We start from the raw sequence: 20,139 nt of genomic DNA, 5'->3' as shown, positions 1-20,139 counted from the left end.
TCAGCTATCTATTCGCTAGGTATTAGGTATCTATTCGCTAGGTATTAGCTATCTATTCGCTAGCTAATAGCTCTCTATTCGCTAGGTAATAGCTATTTGCTAGGTGTTAGCTATCTATTCACTGGATATTAGCGACCTATTCGCTGGCTATTAGCTACCTATTCGCTAGCTATTAGCTAGCTATTAGCTACCTATTCACTAGCTATTAGCTATCTATTTGTTAGGTTTTAGCTATCTATTCGCTACGTAATAGCTATCTATTCGCTAGCTAATAGCTATCTATTTGCTAGGTATCAGCTATCTATTTGCTAGCTAATAGCTATCTATTTGCTAGGTATTAGCTATCGATTTGCTAGCTAATAGCTATCTATTCGCTAGGTAATAGCTATTTGCTAGGTGTTAGCTATCTATTCACTGGATATTAGCTACCTATTGGCTGGCTATTAGCTACCTATTCTCTCGCTATTAGCTATCTGTTAGGTTTTAGCTATCTATTCGCTAGGTAATAGCTATCTGTTCACTGGCTGATGGCTATCTATTGGCTGGCTAGCTAGCTAACTTTCTATCTATTTGAGTTACTTCCGGGTTGAGTGAATGCTGGCGCGTGTGGCTGCCGCTCACCTACAGAAGAAAATTTTTCGTGCGACTGTAAAGTGACCTTGAAAGTTTTGAAAGGCGCTTACAAATGAAATGGAATATTATGATTATGATTTGCGGGAGTTTGACTTGCACCATGCGGGCGTTTCCAAAGAGAACGGCAGCCCCAAAATGGCGCCCGCGACAAAATAAAAAAAGCTGTTGGCTGACCTTTCTCTGGCCTCCCGCTCGTCGGGACTCGCGGCGCCGTCCTCCGTCTCGTCTTCCTTTTGGGATCCGGAGGAGCCGCCGTCCTCCGAGCCGGACTCGTCGCTGGAGGTGGACTCGTAGCTGTTGCGCAATGGGGGTGAGGAGGGGTGAGGAGGGGTGAGGCGCTTAGCCGGGACGTGAAAAAACCAGGCCAGGCACGCACCCGCCGTTGACGCCCACAAACTGAAGGTTCTTCTTCTTGGCGCCGCCCGAGTCGCCTCGCCCGTCTTTTTTCTTCATGATGGACTTGAGCGCGTTGGCCAAGCAAGCCTCGCCTGGAATTAAAGTTGAAAAAAACATTTGGAGTTTGAGGTAGTGATACCTTCCTTGGCTTACGAACGTAATTGGTTCCTAGACAGAGTGTGTAAGGCGAAACGTGTGTACCTCAAAAATTAATTTCCCATAGGAAACCATTAAAATGAGAATAATGCGTTCCCAGGTCCCCATAAAACATCATTTTCTACTAATAAGCCTCAAAACTACACAAAATAGACCTTATTTTATGTATAATAAATGTGCTATGGTATTATAATGAAATAAATAAACTGTACTGTACAATAAAGTCATTTTATTGACCCTTGTGATGGTGGTTGATGGTCGTTGATGGAATGGAGTGGCCGCTTTCCTCAGAATTAAACACTTGATGAGGAACGTCGCCTTCTTCTTCTTCCGCCATCTTGAGGAATGATTCCTTGGAAGCTTTGGCAGCTTTCTCATCACAACTGGCTGCCTCACCATGACCAAAGAAAGACACTATGAATCCCTGTACGAAGTTGAAACCAGTCCAAATGTCACCGTTTTCTATCCATTTTGTCTCTCTCCTTCTCTGTCGTCTGCCTATCTATTTTATATTAGCATCTCCGTGTTTCTGTAACCGCCCCAAGATTGCCAAGATTAATTTTTTGTGAATTTAACGCTCGTAAGCCGAAAAGTTAATTAGCCAAAGCGTTCGTAAGCTGAAGTATCACTATATAAAGTCGAATAAAAGCAAGTCAAATAAAACAAGCAAAAAAATGTCCAGAATGTTTGAAATTGTTATTTTGGAACTTTTTTGGAGCAGGATGTTTTGATTGATTGATTGATTGGATTTTTTTTTGTTTGTTTGTGGCGGCGGCGCATTTCCCACCATGCAGTGCGGTGGACATCTGCAGGTCCATGCGGCTCTTCTGCTCGGCGTCGCCGGGCGGCTGCCGCCGAGCCACCATTTGCGTCTCGGGCGTGGCGTCTGAAATGATCATAATCATCATCATCATAATGACAGTCACATAATTTTTGAGCTAGCTGGCTAGCCATATAGCTAACAGATAGCTAGCTAGCTAGTAATAATAATAATAATAGTAATAATAATCCATTGGATATCTAAGCGCCTTTCAAAATTCTCAATGTCACTTGGAGAAACCCAGGATACGTTTTTCTGTCGGTGAGCAGCGGCAGCCACACACGCCGGCGTTCACTCAACCCAAAATAAGTAGATAAAAAGCTAGGTAGCCAGCCAATAGTTAGCTAGCTAAGGGTAGAGAGCGTTTGAGACTCCCCAATGAGAAAAAACGACGGGCGAACGACCTGAGCGGGCGGCGCCGGCTTGGGTTCGGAGCTCCGGGCGGTCGCGGTCGGCGGCGGCGCCTTCCGCGGCCGTCTCGATGGAGGAGAGCGCGCTGAGCAGCTGGCCGTTGATGGAGCCCAAGCGGGTCTGGGCCAGCTCGCCGTAGTTCTCCGCCAGCAGCTGCTGCTGCTCGCCGAGCAGCTGCCGGACCCTCCGGATGTAGCGGTCCAGGACGGGGGGGCCGGACGGCGCCTCTCGGGGGGGCCGCGAAGGCCCGCAGGCCACGTGGCGCCGTTCCAGACCCACCAGGAAGTTCTGGTCCACGCCGACGGAGCCCACGCCAAAGTGGCGGATCTCCGGCGGCCCGTCGCCGGCGGCGACCGATCGCGTCTCGGTGCCGGCGGAGGCGTGGCTTAGCGGCGGCGCCTCGGGCCCGGCGGCGACGTCGGCGACGCTGGGGTGACACCACACCCCGACGGAGGGGCGTCGCGGCTCCGCGAGGGGCCCTTCGCCCACTTTGGCCTCCACGGCCACGCTGAAGGTGTCGGGCCTGGCGCCGCAGCCCTTGTCGGCCATCTTCTTGGCGGGGGGCGCGGCGGCCCGCAGCTCCAGCTTGAGCTTGCTCATCTCCAGCCGGTGGGCGGCGTCCTTCAGCTGGACCTCCAAGCGGTACGTCTGGTCCTGGAGGGTCCGGACGCTCCGGCGCTGGAGCTCCAGTTGGCGCTCCGCCTCGGGCGAGAGGCCCAGCATGGCCTCGGTGACGCCCACCGAGGCGGCGCGGGTGTCCGGGGGCTCGGTGGCCGCCGCCGCGTCCCGGCGGGCGGGGGGGGCGGGGCCCGCCTCCGTGCCCACGCCGACCGAGCGGCGGAGGGGCTTTCGGGGAGCGTCGCCGTGGTGCGGGGGTTCTCGGGGGGCGGGGCTCTCGGCGCCGCCCACGCTGCAGGAGCGCTTGCGGAAGGCGAGCGGCGGCCCCTGGCGGCGGGCGGCCAGCTGGCGCTTCTCCTCCTGCAGGACGGCGATCTTGACCCGCAGGACGGGGATGGCGCGGGCCTGCTCCTCCAGCTCCTTCAGCCGGCGCAGCGCCGCCGCCATCTGCTGGCGGATCTGCTGCAACTGCAGCGGGCTGACGTTGGGGCGGGGGGAGGCCGGGGGGCTGCGGGGCTCCGCTGACGGGCGCTCCCGCGTCTCCATCGGGGTCTTGTCCGCAAGGGGGTCAGCGTCGCCGGGGGGTCGGCGCCGGGCCGTCGACTGGGCCTCCGTCGAGGGCCTGTCGTCGCCGTTGGAGGATGACGGCGAGTCGCTGGACGTCCATTGGGCCCCCGCGTGGAGGGGCGGAGGCAGAGGAGGCGGGGGCGGGGGCGGGGCCCCCTCCGCCTTCCTCTGAAGGCTCGCTTTCTTGATGGCGTTGCCCCTCTGGATGTCGTCCACGTATTTGAGAAAGTCCAAGTCCAGGTGAAAACCGTAGGGCGTTTCCACCGCGTAGGGGGCGGCGCCGACGCCGCCGTCTTGGTGGTCGTCCGAGCTCGGGCGTCTCCGCTCTGCTCCTGCAACCGCACAAGCACGCCCACATCACATTTTTGGGGTGGGGGGCTTTCAGCTGCTGTTGATCTCAAGCCCCCAAATGAACAACCAATAAGGCAAGAAAGAAAGAAAGAAAGAAAGAAAGAAATACGGCCACAAACAAATACAAACTACAAATAATTAAACCAAATATAAATTAATAAATAAATACATACATAACAATAAAATACAAAAAAAAAAAATCATTAAAAGAGCAAACAAATAAATTAATAAATAAATCAGAAAATAAATAAATCAACACATGAAAAATAAACAAACACATAATAAATAAATCAATAAATACTGTAAATACATAAATAAATAAAAAAAATAAAAATTAAGAGAAATAAATAAGAACACGAATAGATAAAAATATTAACAGACAGACATAACAATAAAATTAAAAAAAATGATTAAATAAGCAAATAAATTAATCAATACATACAAAAATAATAATAAAAAATAAATACTGTAAATACATAAATAAATAAAAAAAGAAAAAATAGAAATAAAAGAGAAATAATTAAACCAAATACAAATAAATAAATACATAACAATAAAATACAAAAAAAAATCATTAAAAGAGCAAACAAATAAATTAATAGATAAATCAGAAATTAAATAAATCAACACATGAAAAATAAACAAACACATAAATAAATACTGTAAATACATAAATAAATAAAAAAATAAAAATTAAGAGAAATAAATAAGAACACGAATACATAAAAATATTAACAGACAGACATAACAATAAAATAAAAAAAATGATTAAATAAGCAAATAAATTAATCAATACATACAAAAATAATAATAAAAAATAAATACTGTAAATACATAAATAAATAAAAAAAGAAAAAATAGAAATAAAAGAGAAATAATTAAACCAAATATAAATAAATAAATACATAACAATAAAATACAAAAAAAAATCATTAAAAGAGCAAACAAATAAATTAATAGATAAATCAGAAATTAAATAAATCAACACATGAAAAATAAACAAACACATAAATAAATACTGTAAATACATAAATAAATAAAAAAATAAAAATTAAGAGAAATAAATAAGAACACGAATACATAAAAATATTAACAGACAGACATAACAATAAAATAAAAAAAAATGATTAAATAAGCAAATAAATTAATCAATACATACAAAAATAATAATAAATAAATAAATACTGTAAATACGGTAATTACATAAACAAATAAAAACTAGAAATAAAAAAGAGAAATAACTAAAAACACAAATACATAAATAAATAAATAAAAGATAGACATAACAATAAAATAAAATACAAAATAAATCATTCAATAAGCAAACAAATAAATTAATAAGGAATCTGCTTAACATTAAATAAATTAATAAATAGATAAATAAATAAGCAAATAAATACATCAATACCTAAAAAAATAAACAAACATACAACATAATAAATACATTAATTAATAAATAGATAAATATGTAAATAAGCAAATAAATAAATAAAAAATAAACAAACACATAATAAATAAAGAAAGAAAGAAATTGATACATAAATAAAGACAATAAATAAAAGAAAGAATAAACGCAAAACAAATTAAAACCTAGAAATTAAATACCAGATAAATACATGAATAACAGTCACATAGACAGACAAACACATGTGGAACTGTCGCAGCTTGGAATTGAAGCGGATTTATGTGGGACCGCTTCATGTCACAAAGAGGGTACAGCAAGTGCTGAAGAATGAATGCCTCTCTGTCTTTGTGTTGTCATATTATTTGTTATTTACTTCCTTTTTTTTTTTTTACTTCAAGATGGCGCCGCGAGAGTTTACAACCTCTCCTTACTTCCGGGCAGAGTGAACGCTGGCGCGAATGCCTGCCACTGCTCACCCGCACAAAAAAAACAATGTTCTTATACCGTGACTGTAAAGTGACTGCCTGAGCATTTCATGTCATCGTTCCACCCAAAGCCTTGCAAGAACATAAAAGTGCCCGTCAATCACGTACTTACAACCGCGACCTCTCGACCCTATTGTTTACATTTTCAATTCCGGCCGGCTACGCGTACGACAATTTTGGCCAGCCAGCATGTCATACACTCGCACAGCAATCTACCACGTGATGGCGCCAGAGGGAGTTTGCGACTCATTTAGCCTCCGAGTCTCTATTCAATAGTTGGAATGGATTTCGACTTACGACCATTTCGACTTACGACCGTTTGGTCGGAACGGAACTCGGTCGCAAGTCGGATGTTACCTGTAGATCGGAAAAAAAAGACAAAAACATACATGGATTGTTTTCCAACTTTTGGGGGGTGGGAGCGCTAGCTGCAGCTCCTCCGGGTTTCTGGGTCAAAGGTCACGTTTGGCCAACGTGATTAGAGAAAGACACACTTTGGCGACGTCAATCAGAGCAAAGTCGCATTCGCAGCAACAAAATGTCGACCCGCCGACCCCCGACCCCACTGGAAAATTGCAGTCCCCCCCCCCCCCCGTCCCGTTTCTCCCTCTCCCTCCGACTGGCTGCTCTAAAAGCGTCCGGTATGCGAGGAACTTGAGGAACGCCGCCTCGGCGTCGGCGGCCATTTTGCAAAGGCGAGACGGCGACCGGGTGTCACTCACCGGACTCGAGTCCCTCGGCAGGCGTCGAGACCTCCGCTACGACCGTACAAAGACGACACCGTGCTCGGACTTAACGGAAAGCGGACGGGGGCGGGGCCACCGCTGGTGTGAACTCTTGTCGCCAGGCGCTATTGGACGGCCACCTCGGCCAATGGCGCGAGGCGCTGCCCTCGCTCGGAGAAGAGAGCCGCTATTCAGCTGGGAAGGGGTGGGGGGGGGGGGGGGGCTGACCTCACTGGAATAACACTTCTTTGAACTGTTTTTTGTTGTTTTTAAGCCAAAGGCAAACATTAATGAAAACTAACTGAAAATATTTCTCAAGTTTACGAAACAAACTTTCATTTTCATGGTATTTGCTGGATTGAAACTTTGTTTTAACCTGCACGAGCCATCTGTACAATTTGATGCAAAAAGCTATCTGTTTAGCTGGGCTAAACAGAACATCATTGATGAGGAACTAGGTAAAATGATGGCAGAGAAAGCACCTACAAGGGATCATTCCTCAAAATGGTGAAAGAAGAAGGCTACGTTCCTCATCAAGTGTTAATGCTGATGGAAGCGGCCACTCCATTCCATCAAGCCATCGACTATCACAAAGGTCAATAAAATGACTTTATTATACAGTAGTTTATTTCTTTCATTATAATACCATAGCACATTTATTATACATAAATAACATCTATTTTGTGTAGTTTTATTAAGGCTCAGAAAAGTAGAAGGTAGAAAATGATGTTTTATGGGGAAGCGGGAACGGATTATTCTCATTTGAATGGTTTCCTATGGGAAAATATTTTTTGGGATACACACTTTTCGCCTTACACACTGTCTGGGAACCAATTAATTTGGTAAGCCAAGGTATCACTTTATTTATTGATCAATTTGTTGTGATTTCGGTATATCATACGTGGAGGGTCTGAAACATTGCTAATGGCTTGCCCAAATTCAATAAATGTGACGTTTGACAGCCGTGACGTAGAAAATCGGTCCGGGCCCTCGGGGGCCTCCAAAATGGCGACTCGGACGGCGCAACCCTGGCAAAGTCGGAGCTTTTGGCGTCGGCGAAGAACCTGACCTGGACCGCTGTTGTTCACGTGCGCGGCGTCAGCCATATTCGCCACTTTGCGCGCTGCGTCCAGTCCGGCGCCACCCACGGCAGCCGCGGCGGCATCCAGTGCCCAATGCGGCGCACCCTAAAAGACACCAACACAAATAGGGTCAGCGATGTCGACGACACATGTGAGGAACGCCGCCATGTGATCAAAGACGACGCGCTAATAAAGGCGAGTGACACGCATAGGCGACCCCCCCCGCCATTTCGAGTTCGCCGTGATGGGAATCGCGGCTCTTTTTAGAGAGCCGATTCTTTTGGCTCGGTTCACTTAAAAGATCTGGCTCTTTCGACTCCCAAATCGCTCCTTTAGCTAGCGAGATATTTAATAGATAGCTAGCTAGCTAAATAGCTAATAGGTAGCTAGATAGATAGCCAGCTAGCCAAATATATAGCTAATAGACAGCAAATAGATAGCAAGCTAGGTAGCAAGCTTTTTTGTTGTTGCTTCAATTAATTTACTACCAAAAATATAGGATACACTAGATCATTTTTTAAATTTATGTGACTTTAATTTTTAATTAGATTCCTGTGTGCGTGTGTGTGTGTGTGTGTGTGTGTGCGTGCGTGCGTGTGTGTGTGTGTGTCTAGCACGGAATTGACCAATCATGTGCGACTAAAAGGTTATCTGGCTGGCTACCTAGCTTGCTATCTATTTGCTGTCTATTAGCTAGCTATCTGGCTGGCTACCTAGCTACCCAGCTTGCTACCTAGCTTTCTACATAGCTTGCTACATAGCTGGCTACCTAGCTTGCTACCTAGCCGGCTATCCATTTGCTAGCTATCTGGTTGGCTACCTAGCTTCCTATCTATTTGCTATCTATCAGCTAGCTATCTGGCTGGCTACCTAGCTGGTTATCTATTTGCTAACTATTTGCTGTCTATTAGCTAGCTATCTGGCTATCTGGTTGGCTACCTAGCTGGCTATCTATTAGCTAGCTATCTGGCTGGCTACCTAGCTTGCTATCTATTTGCTGTCTATTAGCTAGCTATCTGGCTGGCTACCTAGCTTGCCATCTATTGGCTATCTATCTGGCTAGCTGGCTATCTAGCTAGCTACCCATTAGCTATCTAGCTAGATACATATTAGCTATCTAGCTAGCAAGCTATTAAATATATCACTAGCTATCTATTAGCTATTTAGCTAGCTTTCGTTCAATTTGACTTATTCCGGGTTGAGTGAACGCTGGAGCGTCTGGCTGCCGCTGCTCACCCGCAAAAAAAAAATATCCTGTGACTGTCAAGTGAGACTTGAGTTTTGAAAGGCGCTGAGAAATCAAATATTATTATTATTATTATTATGATGATGATTATTATTAGAACCGAAGGGGTTGCGGAATCGGCTCCCTATGAAGAGCTGGCTCCAGTCGTTCACTTCACGGAGACGGCGTTAAGAGCCGGTTCGTGGGCGAACGACACACCACGTGAGCGTCCCCACAAACGGCGGCGGCCCCGAAAAAGTGGCGGAGCGGCACAGCAAAGCTCACGCCGCCGCATTGGTGGGCTTGGGGGGGATTTGTGGCTGAGACCAAGCTAAGTTTAGACAATGACGTCAAATGACAAAACGAGCAAAGCGCCGACTAAAAGGGGAAACGGGCTCCTCCTGGGGAGGCCAAATAAACATTACAGTGTCTACTTGACCCCCCGACCCCGACACGTGAAGCACTCAAGCAAATCTAAGGCAAAATCTGTCTACCTGGCAAGCTACCTGGCTAGCCAACTATTTGCTACATATTAGTTATCTACCTAGCTGACTATCTACCAAGATAGCTACCTAGCTGGCTATCTATTTGCTATGTATTGGTTATCTACCTAGCTATCTACCTAACTAGCTAGCTATCTACCTAGCTAGCTGTCTATTTGCTATATATTAGTTATCTACCTAGCCAGCTATCTACCTAGCTAGCTATCTATGTAGCTGGCTCTCTACCTGGCTAGCTAGCTTTTTTGCTATATAATAGCTATCTGGCTATATAGCTAGCTATCTGTCTATCCATTAGCTAGCTAGTTTTTTACCTATTTGAGTTACTTCCGGGTTGAGTGAACGCTGGCACGTGTGGCTGCCGCTGCTCACCTGCAGAAAGACTGATCCCGTGACTGAAAAATGCCCTTAAGAGTTTTGAAAGGCGCTTATAAATTAAATGGATTATTATTATGATTATAATATGCAAAACTCACCGGATTGAGCGAACACGAAGGCAAAGTGGACGGATTTGATGGTCGCAAACAAACCTGAACGACCGGTTTTGATCTGCGACCGGTACGTCTTTGCGTACTTGGAAAGGTCGCCGAAAAGGCGGCCCAAACGTAACGACGCCTCGAGCAGCGCCTTGCGGCACCCCGCGCAAAGAATTCTCACCCAGGGCTCGGTTAAATGCTAATGCTAACACTGATTTCAGCCTGACATACGGGTTTGATTTTTTTGGTGGGGGGCGGGGCTAGGATGTGTGTTTGCTGAATAATTACAAACAAACAAAAAAAGTTTGGTCAAAAAGCACAAATTGTCCACTCTGGCATGTGTGCCTAATCTATTTGCTATTTATTAGCTAGCTACCCAGCTGGCTCTCTATTTGCTATCCGTTTGCTATCTATCTAGCTAACTAGCTAGCTAGCTATTTGCTATCTATCCGTTTGCTATCTAGTTAGCTAACTAGCTAGCTATCTATTTATTTGCTATCTATTTGCTATCTATGAGCTATCTGGCTAGCTAGATAGCTAATTGTCTAGCTGGCTATCTATTAGCTATCTGTTAGCTAGCTTTCTATCTATTCCATTAGTTTATTTATTAGTATTTATTTATTTATTTCTCCATCCATCCATTAATTTTTTTAAATTTATTTTCCCTTTAATCTACCCATTTATTCATTTGTTTTTATGTATGTTTATTCATGTATTTTCATTATTTATTATGTATTGATTTAATTATTTCTCCATCAACTTGGTTTTATTCGTATGTATGTTACATCCGGGTTGAGTGAACGCTGGCGCGTGTGGCTGCCGCTGCTCACCCGTAGAAAAAAACAACTGTGTGACTGTAAAGCGTCCTTGAGAGTTTTGAAAGGCGCTTAGAAATCAAAGGCATTATTATTATTATAACGGCGCCGTCTCCTCTGTCTGCCCCCGCCCCCATCTACGAAGGAATAGCCGTCAGCACCGGTCACCATTGGTCACCATTGTGTTCTTGTCCACGGTTGTCCGCTGTTAAATGTGGATTGATGGCCTTGGAACGTGACCAGGGAGCGCTTGTGGGCAACAGTGCCCCCTGCAGGCAGGAGCGCGAGCCTCGCTTCCCATCTGGACTGTCGAAAACAACCGGCGGCGCCGTTACCAAAAAGCAAAACACCGATCCAAGATCAGACACGCGCAAGTACAACTAACGTGTGGTCATAATCAATCATCATATAATCCATTTCATTTCTAAGCGCCTTTCAAAACTCTCAAGGACACTTGACAGTCACGGGGTAAGTTTTTCTGTGGGTGAGCAGCGGCAGCCACACGCGCTGGCGTTCACTCGACCCGGAAGTAACTCAAATAGATAGAAATCAAGCTAGCTAGCTAATAGATAGCCAACAGATATTTAGCTAGATAGCCAATCAGTTAGATAGTGAATAGATAGCTAGCTAGATAGCAAAAAGCTAGCCAGATAGCTAATAGATAGCAAATTATCATAATAATGGTGGTGTCAACTAGCGCCAAACAGTTCTGAAACAGTTAGCGCCAACAGTTAGCGCCAAAGATTAGCAGTTATTGCCAGCAGTTATGCCAGTAATTAGGGCTAACAGTCAGCAGTTAGCGCTAACAGTTAGCAGTTAGTGCTTACAGCGCATTTAGCACTGGGCCGAATGACGTAGTTGGCGATGCGGTTTGACTGGCTGCGGCGGCGGACTTCCCTCAGGCGGCTTCCCCGCCATTGGCCGGCGGAGGGGGGTTATGGGTAATTAGAGTGGGCGGCACCATCCGGCGGGTTGGGTCCAAAAGATTCCCTCATTCGCTCACTTTTCATGGTGCTGAAGCGGCATTGGAATGCCCCCCCCCCCCCCCCCCGAAGAAGGGAAAAGAAAGATGGCGTAGGGGCGCAGGGGCCTAATCCCATCAAAGTGGAAGCCAGATGATTTGTTCCGCAATTGTCGGGAGGTGCTGGGACTTGGATCTGGGATTTGACATCCCGGACCATTCCATTGCATTCCATTCCCAAAGGACAAGGTCTCACGGGGGGGGGGGGGGGGGGGGGTCAGTTTCTTAACTGACATGCGAAAAACGTTTTTATAGCATCCAAAACACACAGGCTAATATGACACCAGAAGTGGGCAGGTTCACAAAGTCCTGCCCCCACCGTTTGTGATGTCACATTGGGAACCTCCTTCACAAACTGCCTTGCTCCAGAATCAAAACAATGGCTTCAGATTGGGAAAAGATGCTTTCTTGTGACTCATCCAGTGATGAATAGGATTCAAATAGTTGTGAAGAGGAAAGCATACATGTTTGCCATCGACTCAAGACGTCCTCCCGTATCAATTGGAGCCGTCAATGACAACAAGGTAGCGTCCCAGAAAATGCACAAGATGGCGCCCAAGCTCCGTTGGAAATGGGCTGATTTGTCCGCAGGGAATTTGTGTCAACTAGTATCAAATAGTAGTCTTGGTGCAACCATTCACCATTGCGTTATTGATGTCGTTTTCCTTCTAATGTCGTCATAGAGACGACGGTGTTTTCAGAGCAACCAAAGTACCCAAAATGCATTGTGTGTCCCTTTTTGGGTCAAGGGCGTTCCTGACGTGACGTAACGTGAGGCCTCGTCACCAACTCCGAAACGAGACTTCCTCAATATTAAGCGTGAGTGTTAAAAGGTCAAATCGAGCTCTATGTGCTGGAATCTTAGTCAAATACGCTCATTGGAAGCCATTTGAAGCCATTTGACAAATGATGGACGCAACTTGTCCGGAGGCGTCGGTTGTCCTTTCAAATTGGCCTCATTTTCTCCCTTTTTTTATTGCCCTCTTCTTTGCCTAATAGTTGATGCTCTTCTTAAAAATGTCTTTTACCATGTTTCATGACTGGCTGGCTGGCTGGTTGGCTATCCATTGGCTGGTTAGTTAGCTGGCTATCTATTAGCTATGTAGCTGGCTGGGTGGCTATCTGTTAACTATCTATTAGCTATTTATAGCTGGATAGCTAGCTATTAGCTAGCTGACTGTCTATTAGTGATCTATTAGCTAACAGGCTAGCTATCTATTAGCTATCTATTGGCTGGTTAGTTAGCTGGCTATCTATTAGAAATCTATTAGCTATCTAGCTGGCTGGCTGGCTATCTGTTAGCTATCTAACCAGCTGGCTGGCTAAGTATTAGATATCTATTGGATGGTTAGTTAGCTTGCTATCTATTAGGAGGCGAAACGTCCGAAACCTTCAAAATTGTACAGATGACGGCTGAAGAAACCTTCTCATCGATGGACCACTCCTGTACAACTGAGAGCTTATACAGACGTCTTGCTATCTATTAGCTATCTAGCTATTTGTTAGCTATCTATTAGCTGGCTGGCTGGTTAGCTATCTATTGGCTATCTATCCGGCTGGCTAGCTATCTATTAGCTGGCTATTAGCTATCTATTGGCTATCTAATAGCTAGCTGGCTGTCTATTAGCTATCTATTGGCTGGTTATCTATTAGAAATCTATTAGCCATCTAGCTGGCTGGCTGGCTATCTGTTAGCTATCTACCCGGCTGGCTAGCTATCTATTAGATGGCTAGCTGGCTATTAGCTATCTGTTGGCTATCTATTAGCTAGCTGGTTAGCTGGCTGTCTATCTATTAGCTATCTAATGGCTAGCTAGCTAGCTAGCTTTTTATTGATTTGAGTTAACGCTGGTGCATGTGGCTGCCGCTGCTCACCCACAGAAAAACTTTATCCAGTGATTTTATAATGTGACCTTGAGAGTTTTGAAAGGCGCTTCCAAATGAAATGTATTCTTATTATTTAAGGGGGTTGCCATGTTTGTTTGTGGTGGGGTCATTCCTGTGGAAAGCACAGCGTGCCCATTTGCTGCATGCCCCCACCCTTTCAAAATAAAAAAAACGTCAGCGGTTGCTTTTGGTAAAAGTTGCTCAGTTGTTTCCTCTCGCTTGTGCCAGGATGCGCTTGCACCAACGGCGGACGGCAGCATCTGGCGCCCCCCCCCCCCTTCCCCAAAACAAACATTGAGCCCACGATGCAAAGCGAGCGCGAGCTGGAGTCGCCTCACTTCACTTCACCTCGCCTAGCCTAGCCTAGCGTGAGCGTTCCCTGGTCAAGATGGAAAAGGGCTCAGGCGTTGCCCCGGCAACCGGACCTTGCGCTCGCTCGCTGGAAACTGAAACCTGAGAAGACCCGCCCACCCCCCGCCCGTCATCAGGCAGCTTCATCTGCGTCCCCGTGGGCGAGAAACGCAATGATAATAATAATAATAATAATAATAATAATAATAATACATTTCATTTCTGAGCGCCTTTCAAAACTCTCAAGGTCACTTTACAGTCACAGGATAGGTTTTTCTGTGGGTGAGCAGCGGCAGCCATAGGCGCTAGCGTTCACTCAACCCAGAATAACTCAAAAAGAAAGAGCGCTAGCTAGCTAGCTAATAGATAGCTATCCAGCTAAGAAAGCAAACTAGCCAGCTAATAGATAGCCATTTAGCCAATAGATAGCCTGATAGCTAATATGTTTCTTGACTCAAATAGCTAGATAGCTATAGAGCTAATAGATAGCTAGTCAGCGAAGAAAGCCAACTAGCCAGCTAATAGATAGCCAGATAGCCAATAGATAGCTAGATAACTAATAGCTATCTTGCTAGATAGCTAATATGTTTCCTGACTCAAATAGCTAGCGAGTCATTTAGCCAATAGATAGCTAGATAGCTAATATGTTTCCTGACTCAAATAGCTAGCTAGCTATAGACCTAATAGATAGCTAGTCAGCTAAGATAGCCAACTAGCCAGCGAATAGAAGGCCAGATAGCCAATAGCTAGATAGCTAATAGCTATCTCGCTAGATAGCTAATGTTTCCTGACTCAAATAGCTAGCTAGCCATTTAGCCAATAGATAGCTAGATATCTAATATGTTTCCTGACTCAAATAGCTAGCTAGCTATAGAGCTAATAGATAGCTAGCCAGCTAATAGATAGCCAGATAGCCAGATAGCTAATAGCTATCTTGCGAGATAGCTAATATGTTTCCTGACTCAAATAGCTAGTTAGCCATTTAGCCAATAGATAGCTATATAGCTAATATGGTTCCTGACTCAAATAGCTAGCTAGATATAGAGTTAATAGATAGCTATCCAGCTAATAAATGCAACTAGCCAGCTAATATATAGCCAGATAGCCAATAGATAGCTAGATAGCTAATAGCTAGCTTGCTAGATAGCTCATATGTTTCCTGACTCAAATAGCTAGCTAGCCATTTAGCCAATAGATAGGTAGATAGCTAATATGTTTCCTGACTCAAATAGCTAGCTAGCTAGCTAGCTAATAGATAGCAAGCTAGATAGTTTTGCCTGACTAGCGGCGCCGACTTCCACGTGGTTGCCGTTTGCGGGCCGGATCAGATCTCGTCCTTGGCTAAACGCAGGAAGACGACGCCTTTGAGGAATGCCTGCGCTCGCCGGGCAACGTCTGCGCACGCCCGCCCGCGTAGCTGAGGGCTTGATCCAAATCGCAACGAAAGCCCCGCCCCCCTTGAAGAAAAGAAGAAGAAAAAAAAACTGCAAAATAAACAAAGCGGGGGGGAGCTAGCTGCTCCCCCGCCCGCCCGCGTGCGCTCACGTCGTCGGCTATAATAATATACTATAATAATATACTATATAATATAATAATAATAATAACAACCCAGCTAAACAGAGCACAACTGATGAGGAACTAGGTAAAATGACCGCAGACAAAGCACCGACAAGGTATAGATAAAATGTGGGGGAGAGCCATTATAGACATTCTAGAAGATGTGTTCAATGCTATCTGTAGCTAGCTAGCGATTAGCTATATAGCTATCCCGCTATATCTATTAGCTGTATAGATATCTAGCAAGCTAGAAAGCTAGCTAAAGAACTATTATCCATCTATTAGATAGGTAGCTTTCTATCTATTTGAGTTACTTCCGGGTTGAGTGAATGCTGGCGCGTGTTCCTCTCTATGAGCTACCTACCTAGCTAGCTAGAAAGCTAGCTACAGAACTATTATCTACCTGTTAGCTGTCTATTAGCTAGCCAGTTTTCTATCTATTTGAGTTACTTCCGGGTTGAGTGAACGCTGGCTCGTGTTGCTATCTATGAGCTATCTACTTAGCTAGCTATATATTTGCTATCTATTAGTTATCTATTAGCTAGCGAGCTAACTTTCTATCTATTTGAGATATTCCAGGTTGAGTGAATGCTGGCTCGTGTTGCTATCTATGAGCTATCTACTTAGCTAGCTATATATTTGCTATCTATTAGCTATCTATTAGTTATATATTAGCTAGCTAGCTAACTTTCTATCTATTTGAGATATTCCGGGTTGCGTGAACGCTGGCTTGTGTTGCTATCTATGAGCTATCTACCCAGCTAGCTATATATTTGTTATCTATTAGCTATCTATTAGCTAGCTAGCTAACTTTCTATCTATTTGAGATATTCCAGGTTGAGTGAACGCTGGCTTGTGTTGCTATCTATGAGCTATCTACTTAGCTAGCTATATATTTGCTATCTAGCGAGCTATTAGTTATCTATTAGCTAGCTAGCTAACTTTCTAGCTATTTGAGATATTCCGGGTTGAGTGAACGCTGGCTCGTGTTGCTGTCTATTAGTTATATATTTGCTATTAGTTATCTATTAGCTAGCTAGCTAACTTTCTATCTGAGTCAGTTATAAAAGGTGCTTAGAAATCAAAGTATTATTGTTGTTATTATTATCATTAAATATGCATATGCATTGAATCCACGTTGCAATTCAACAGCGTGAGTCAAGGGCGAGCTGGCGCGGCATTTATTTGGAGCATCCAAAGTATGCGCCGAGGCGCGGCCCGCGGGCAAATTACAAGTGCGCCGCCGCCGCCGCCAAATAAACAACAGCTGCAACCAGCCGGCCAAGAGGGCAGATGTGGACCGAAGGGGGTGCGCGGGAGGCCTCCAGCGACAGCCCCGATGGCGCTACGGACGCTGGATAGCCAGATGATAAGAATAAGAATTTAGAATTTAGAATAAAGAATAAAGAATTAAGAATTAAGAATTAAGAATTAAGAATTAAGAATTAAGAATTAAGAATTAAGAATTAAGAATTAAGAATAAGAATAATCCATTTGATTGCTAAACACCTTTCAAAAGGATCAAGCTCACTTTACAGTCACAGGATAAAATGTTTCTGTGGGTGAGCAGCGGCAGCCACACGCGCCAGCGTTCACTCAACCAGGGAAGTAACTCAAATAGAAAGAAAGCTAGTGAGCTAGCCAATGTCAAAAGCCTGGAACAAGAACACCATTTCTTGCCGTTGCCCGTCTCAGGTGGGCCCCCTCTGAGCCCCACCCCCTTCCACGCCGACGGCAAAGATCTCAAAAGCTCCCAAAACACGACGAGGCTAACAATCGTGAAGCTAACCAACCTCTTGAAGCAAATTCCCACTGTGCGCCTGTGCCGGGTCAACTTTGGAGCACATTCTAGAAGGTAGGTGTCAAAAGTCCGCTTGTAGAGGGCCGCCGCGTCTCCCATCTCGCCTGATGGCGTCAAATCTCCTCCGCGGGCTCCATTGTAAGTACGGGTAACATCCCACTTACGACCGAGTTCCATTCCGACCAGACGGTCGTAAGTGGAAATGGTCGTAGGTTGAAATACATTCAAAATGGTGAATAGAGATTCGGAGGCAAATTGACTGTCAAACTAAATTCCCCCCCTCTGGTACCATCACGCGGTCGATTGCTGTGCGAGAGTGTGACATGCTGGCTGGCTGGCCAAAATCTCAAAAGCCACCTATTTTAAATGGCATTTTCTGTGGAGCTCTAGCTCTTGTTTCTATTTATAATGTTGTAGTTTATTTATGATTGTATCTATGCTTGTTTGTGAATGTAAAGCGTCCTTGAAAGCTTTGAAAGGCGCTTGAAATAAAATGTGTTATCATTATTATTAAAATTACGTACGCGTTTCCGGCCTGCGAGTGCGTTGAGGTGGCAGGCGTACAATTAAAATGTTAAAAATGGGGTCTGGAGGTCATGGTCGGAAGTAGGGGGGGTCGCAAGTCCAGCCGGTCGAGTTAAAAGTCGGAATTCTGAGTTAAAAGTCGGAATTCTGAGTTTAAAGTCGGGATTCCGAATTAGAAGTAGGAATGCTAAGTTAAAAGTCAGAATTCTGGGTTAAATGTGTGCGGATGTGTTACTTCCGGGTTGAGTGAACCCTGGCGCATCTGGCTGCCGCTGCTCACCCAAAGAAAGGCTTTTTTTTTTTCGTGTTCTGTGACTTTAAAGTGTCCTTAAGAGCTTTGAAAGACACTTATAAATTGAATGTATTATTATGATGATTATTATTGTTAGTATTAGTAGTAGTAGGAGTAGTAGTATTTTTATTATTATTAGTAGTAGTAGTAGCAGCATTATTATTAGTAGTAGTAATAGTAGTAGTAGTAGGAGGAGGAGGAGTAGTAGCATTATTATTATTAGTAGTAGTAGTAGTAGTAGTAGTAGTAGTAGTAGTAGTAGTAGTAGTTGTTGTAGTAGTAGTAGTAGTAGTAGTAGTAGCATTATTATTAGCATTAGTAGTAGTATTAGCAGTAGGAGCATTATTATTATTATTATTATTATTATTATTTTTTTTTTATTATTATAATAAACAATGATCATTTGAATGCGGCAGGGAGATTTGGACACATGCGAGGCAGCGGCCGTCCACCAGCACGTGAGGAGTTAAAAAGAAGCTGGAAATGAGCCAGGCGCACCAAAAGGCCACCAAAAGAGACGTTTTAAGCTCTGCCGGGGGTCGTTGTTGGGCAATTATGGCAGATTTTTTACAAACGTTAAATTGATGAACATTTTACCTTGGCATACAAACTATTTTTCGGGATACACACGGAGCGCCACAATGACTGATGAGTCGTTGGCGAACGAGCCCGTTCTCCTAACAACAAAATGGACGCCGACTGTTTTTATCCTCTATTCCCCGCCCCCAGTCTTCGCTTAAAGCCACGCGATTGGCCAAGAACGCAGCAGTGAGGGGAGGTGGTTTAAACATTAAAGAGACAGGCAGACGACAGAGTGATAAAATGCATAGAAAACAGTGACATTTGGACTCGTTGCAACTTTGATAGTTCAAGGGCAGACTGTAGACTGCAAGGTTAAAATTCCCATCAATCAGGTTCCACAAATAACCCGCACTAGCCATCAGTTCAATTTGAAGAGAAAAGACAAGCAAGGGAACCAGCTCTCGATCAAAGGAGTCCTCCCATATCAATTTGAGGCGTCAATGACAGCAATGTGGCGTCCCAGAAAATGCACAAGATGGCGCCCAAGCGCCGTTGGAAATGGGCTGATTTGTCTGCTGGGAATCAATCTGTGTCAACTAGTATCAAATAGTAGTGTTGCTGCAACACACAACCATTCAGCATCGCATTATTTATTAATTTTCCTTTTAATTTCGATGTCAAACATTTATGCCTTCCTCTTCAGAACTAGCAAGGCGAAGACGTCATGTCGTGACGTCACGAACAAGGGGGCGGGACCTTCTGAAACTGGCCGTTTCCGGTTTCATTTTGAAGACGTTTTGGGACACTTGAAGTCATTTTTATTGGTGTCTTGCATTTGAGTAAAAATATCAGCTAGCGCGTTTTGGCTATTTTACATGCTATCAAACGTTTTTCTGATGTCAGTTAGGAAACAAAAAAAGTGACGTCGGTTGTCCTTTAAGGGCCGAAATCTTGAGAGGAGTCAAATGACGTCCAAAGTCGTCCTCAAAACGCGAAAGGGGCACCGCGACTCGATTTCGGGGCTGCTTGCAAATAGCAAAGTGTCCCTTTTCCCACGGGATTTGAAGGCCAACGCCGCAAACGCCGAGCACGTCCGCGGAGCGGTCAAACTTTCGACGTCGTCCCGGCGGTTCACCGGACCGTCCGATTTGCAGCCCCCCCTTTCCACTGCTTGAATGAATGACAGCTCGCTCACTCGAACGGACGGACGGACGGACGGACGGAGGCTTGCTTACCCGTTGCAAGGTGTCCTCGCTCGAGACGCCCGACCGGAACGTGAACGCCACACCGGCGGCGCCTCGAACGAGCTCGAAGAAAAGCCGCGCCGGTCCAGACAAACTTTCCAAGTCGGCGACGTCCGCGTGCCAAACTCGTCAGAAGAAACGCGGTCGGTCGAGCCCTTCGTGCGACGTTCGCGTTTCAATTTTCGTCGTCCCGAGCCACTTCTTGGTCGACTTGTTTGGTTGGTTGTGGCTCGTCCGTCGTGTGAGAGCAGCAAGTTGTGGTCGAACTGCGCGC

General features: G+C 45.0%; 1 protein-coding gene across 3 annotated transcripts in view; it reads right to left on the bottom strand.

Annotated features, from left to right (window-relative positions):
* kank1a (KN motif and ankyrin repeat domains 1a) overlaps positions 1-20,139 on the bottom strand; it is a 25,605-nt gene extending 5,466 nt beyond the window's left edge. Inside the window, exons 1-6 of one of the 3 annotated variants that reach the window (XM_088995345.1) lie at positions 19,857-20,139; positions 7,637-7,754; positions 2,410-3,933; positions 1,973-2,071; positions 1,010-1,121; positions 808-927 (exon numbers count right to left, since the gene is read on the bottom strand). In XM_088995345.1, the coding sequence (XP_088851471.1) occupies positions 808-927; positions 1,010-1,121; positions 1,973-2,071; positions 2,410-3,933; positions 7,637-7,673 (1,892 nt within the window). In that variant the 5' untranslated portion in view covers positions 7,674-7,754; positions 19,857-20,139. The remainder of the gene's footprint in view (positions 1-807; positions 928-1,009; positions 1,122-1,972; positions 2,072-2,409; positions 3,934-7,636; positions 7,755-19,856) is intronic. The other 2 variants (XM_088995344.1, XM_088995346.1) reach the window with 2 other exon arrangements.

The sequence above is a fragment of the Hippocampus bargibanti genome, linkage group LG04 (assembly GCF_051943395.1).
Source record: "Hippocampus bargibanti isolate YZ-2025 linkage group LG04, ASM5194339v1, whole genome shotgun sequence".
Taxonomy (NCBI): Eukaryota; Metazoa; Chordata; class Actinopteri; order Syngnathiformes; family Syngnathidae; genus Hippocampus; species Hippocampus bargibanti.
Note: the sequence above shows the minus strand (reverse complement) of the source record. Positions and strands in the feature narration are given on the sequence as shown.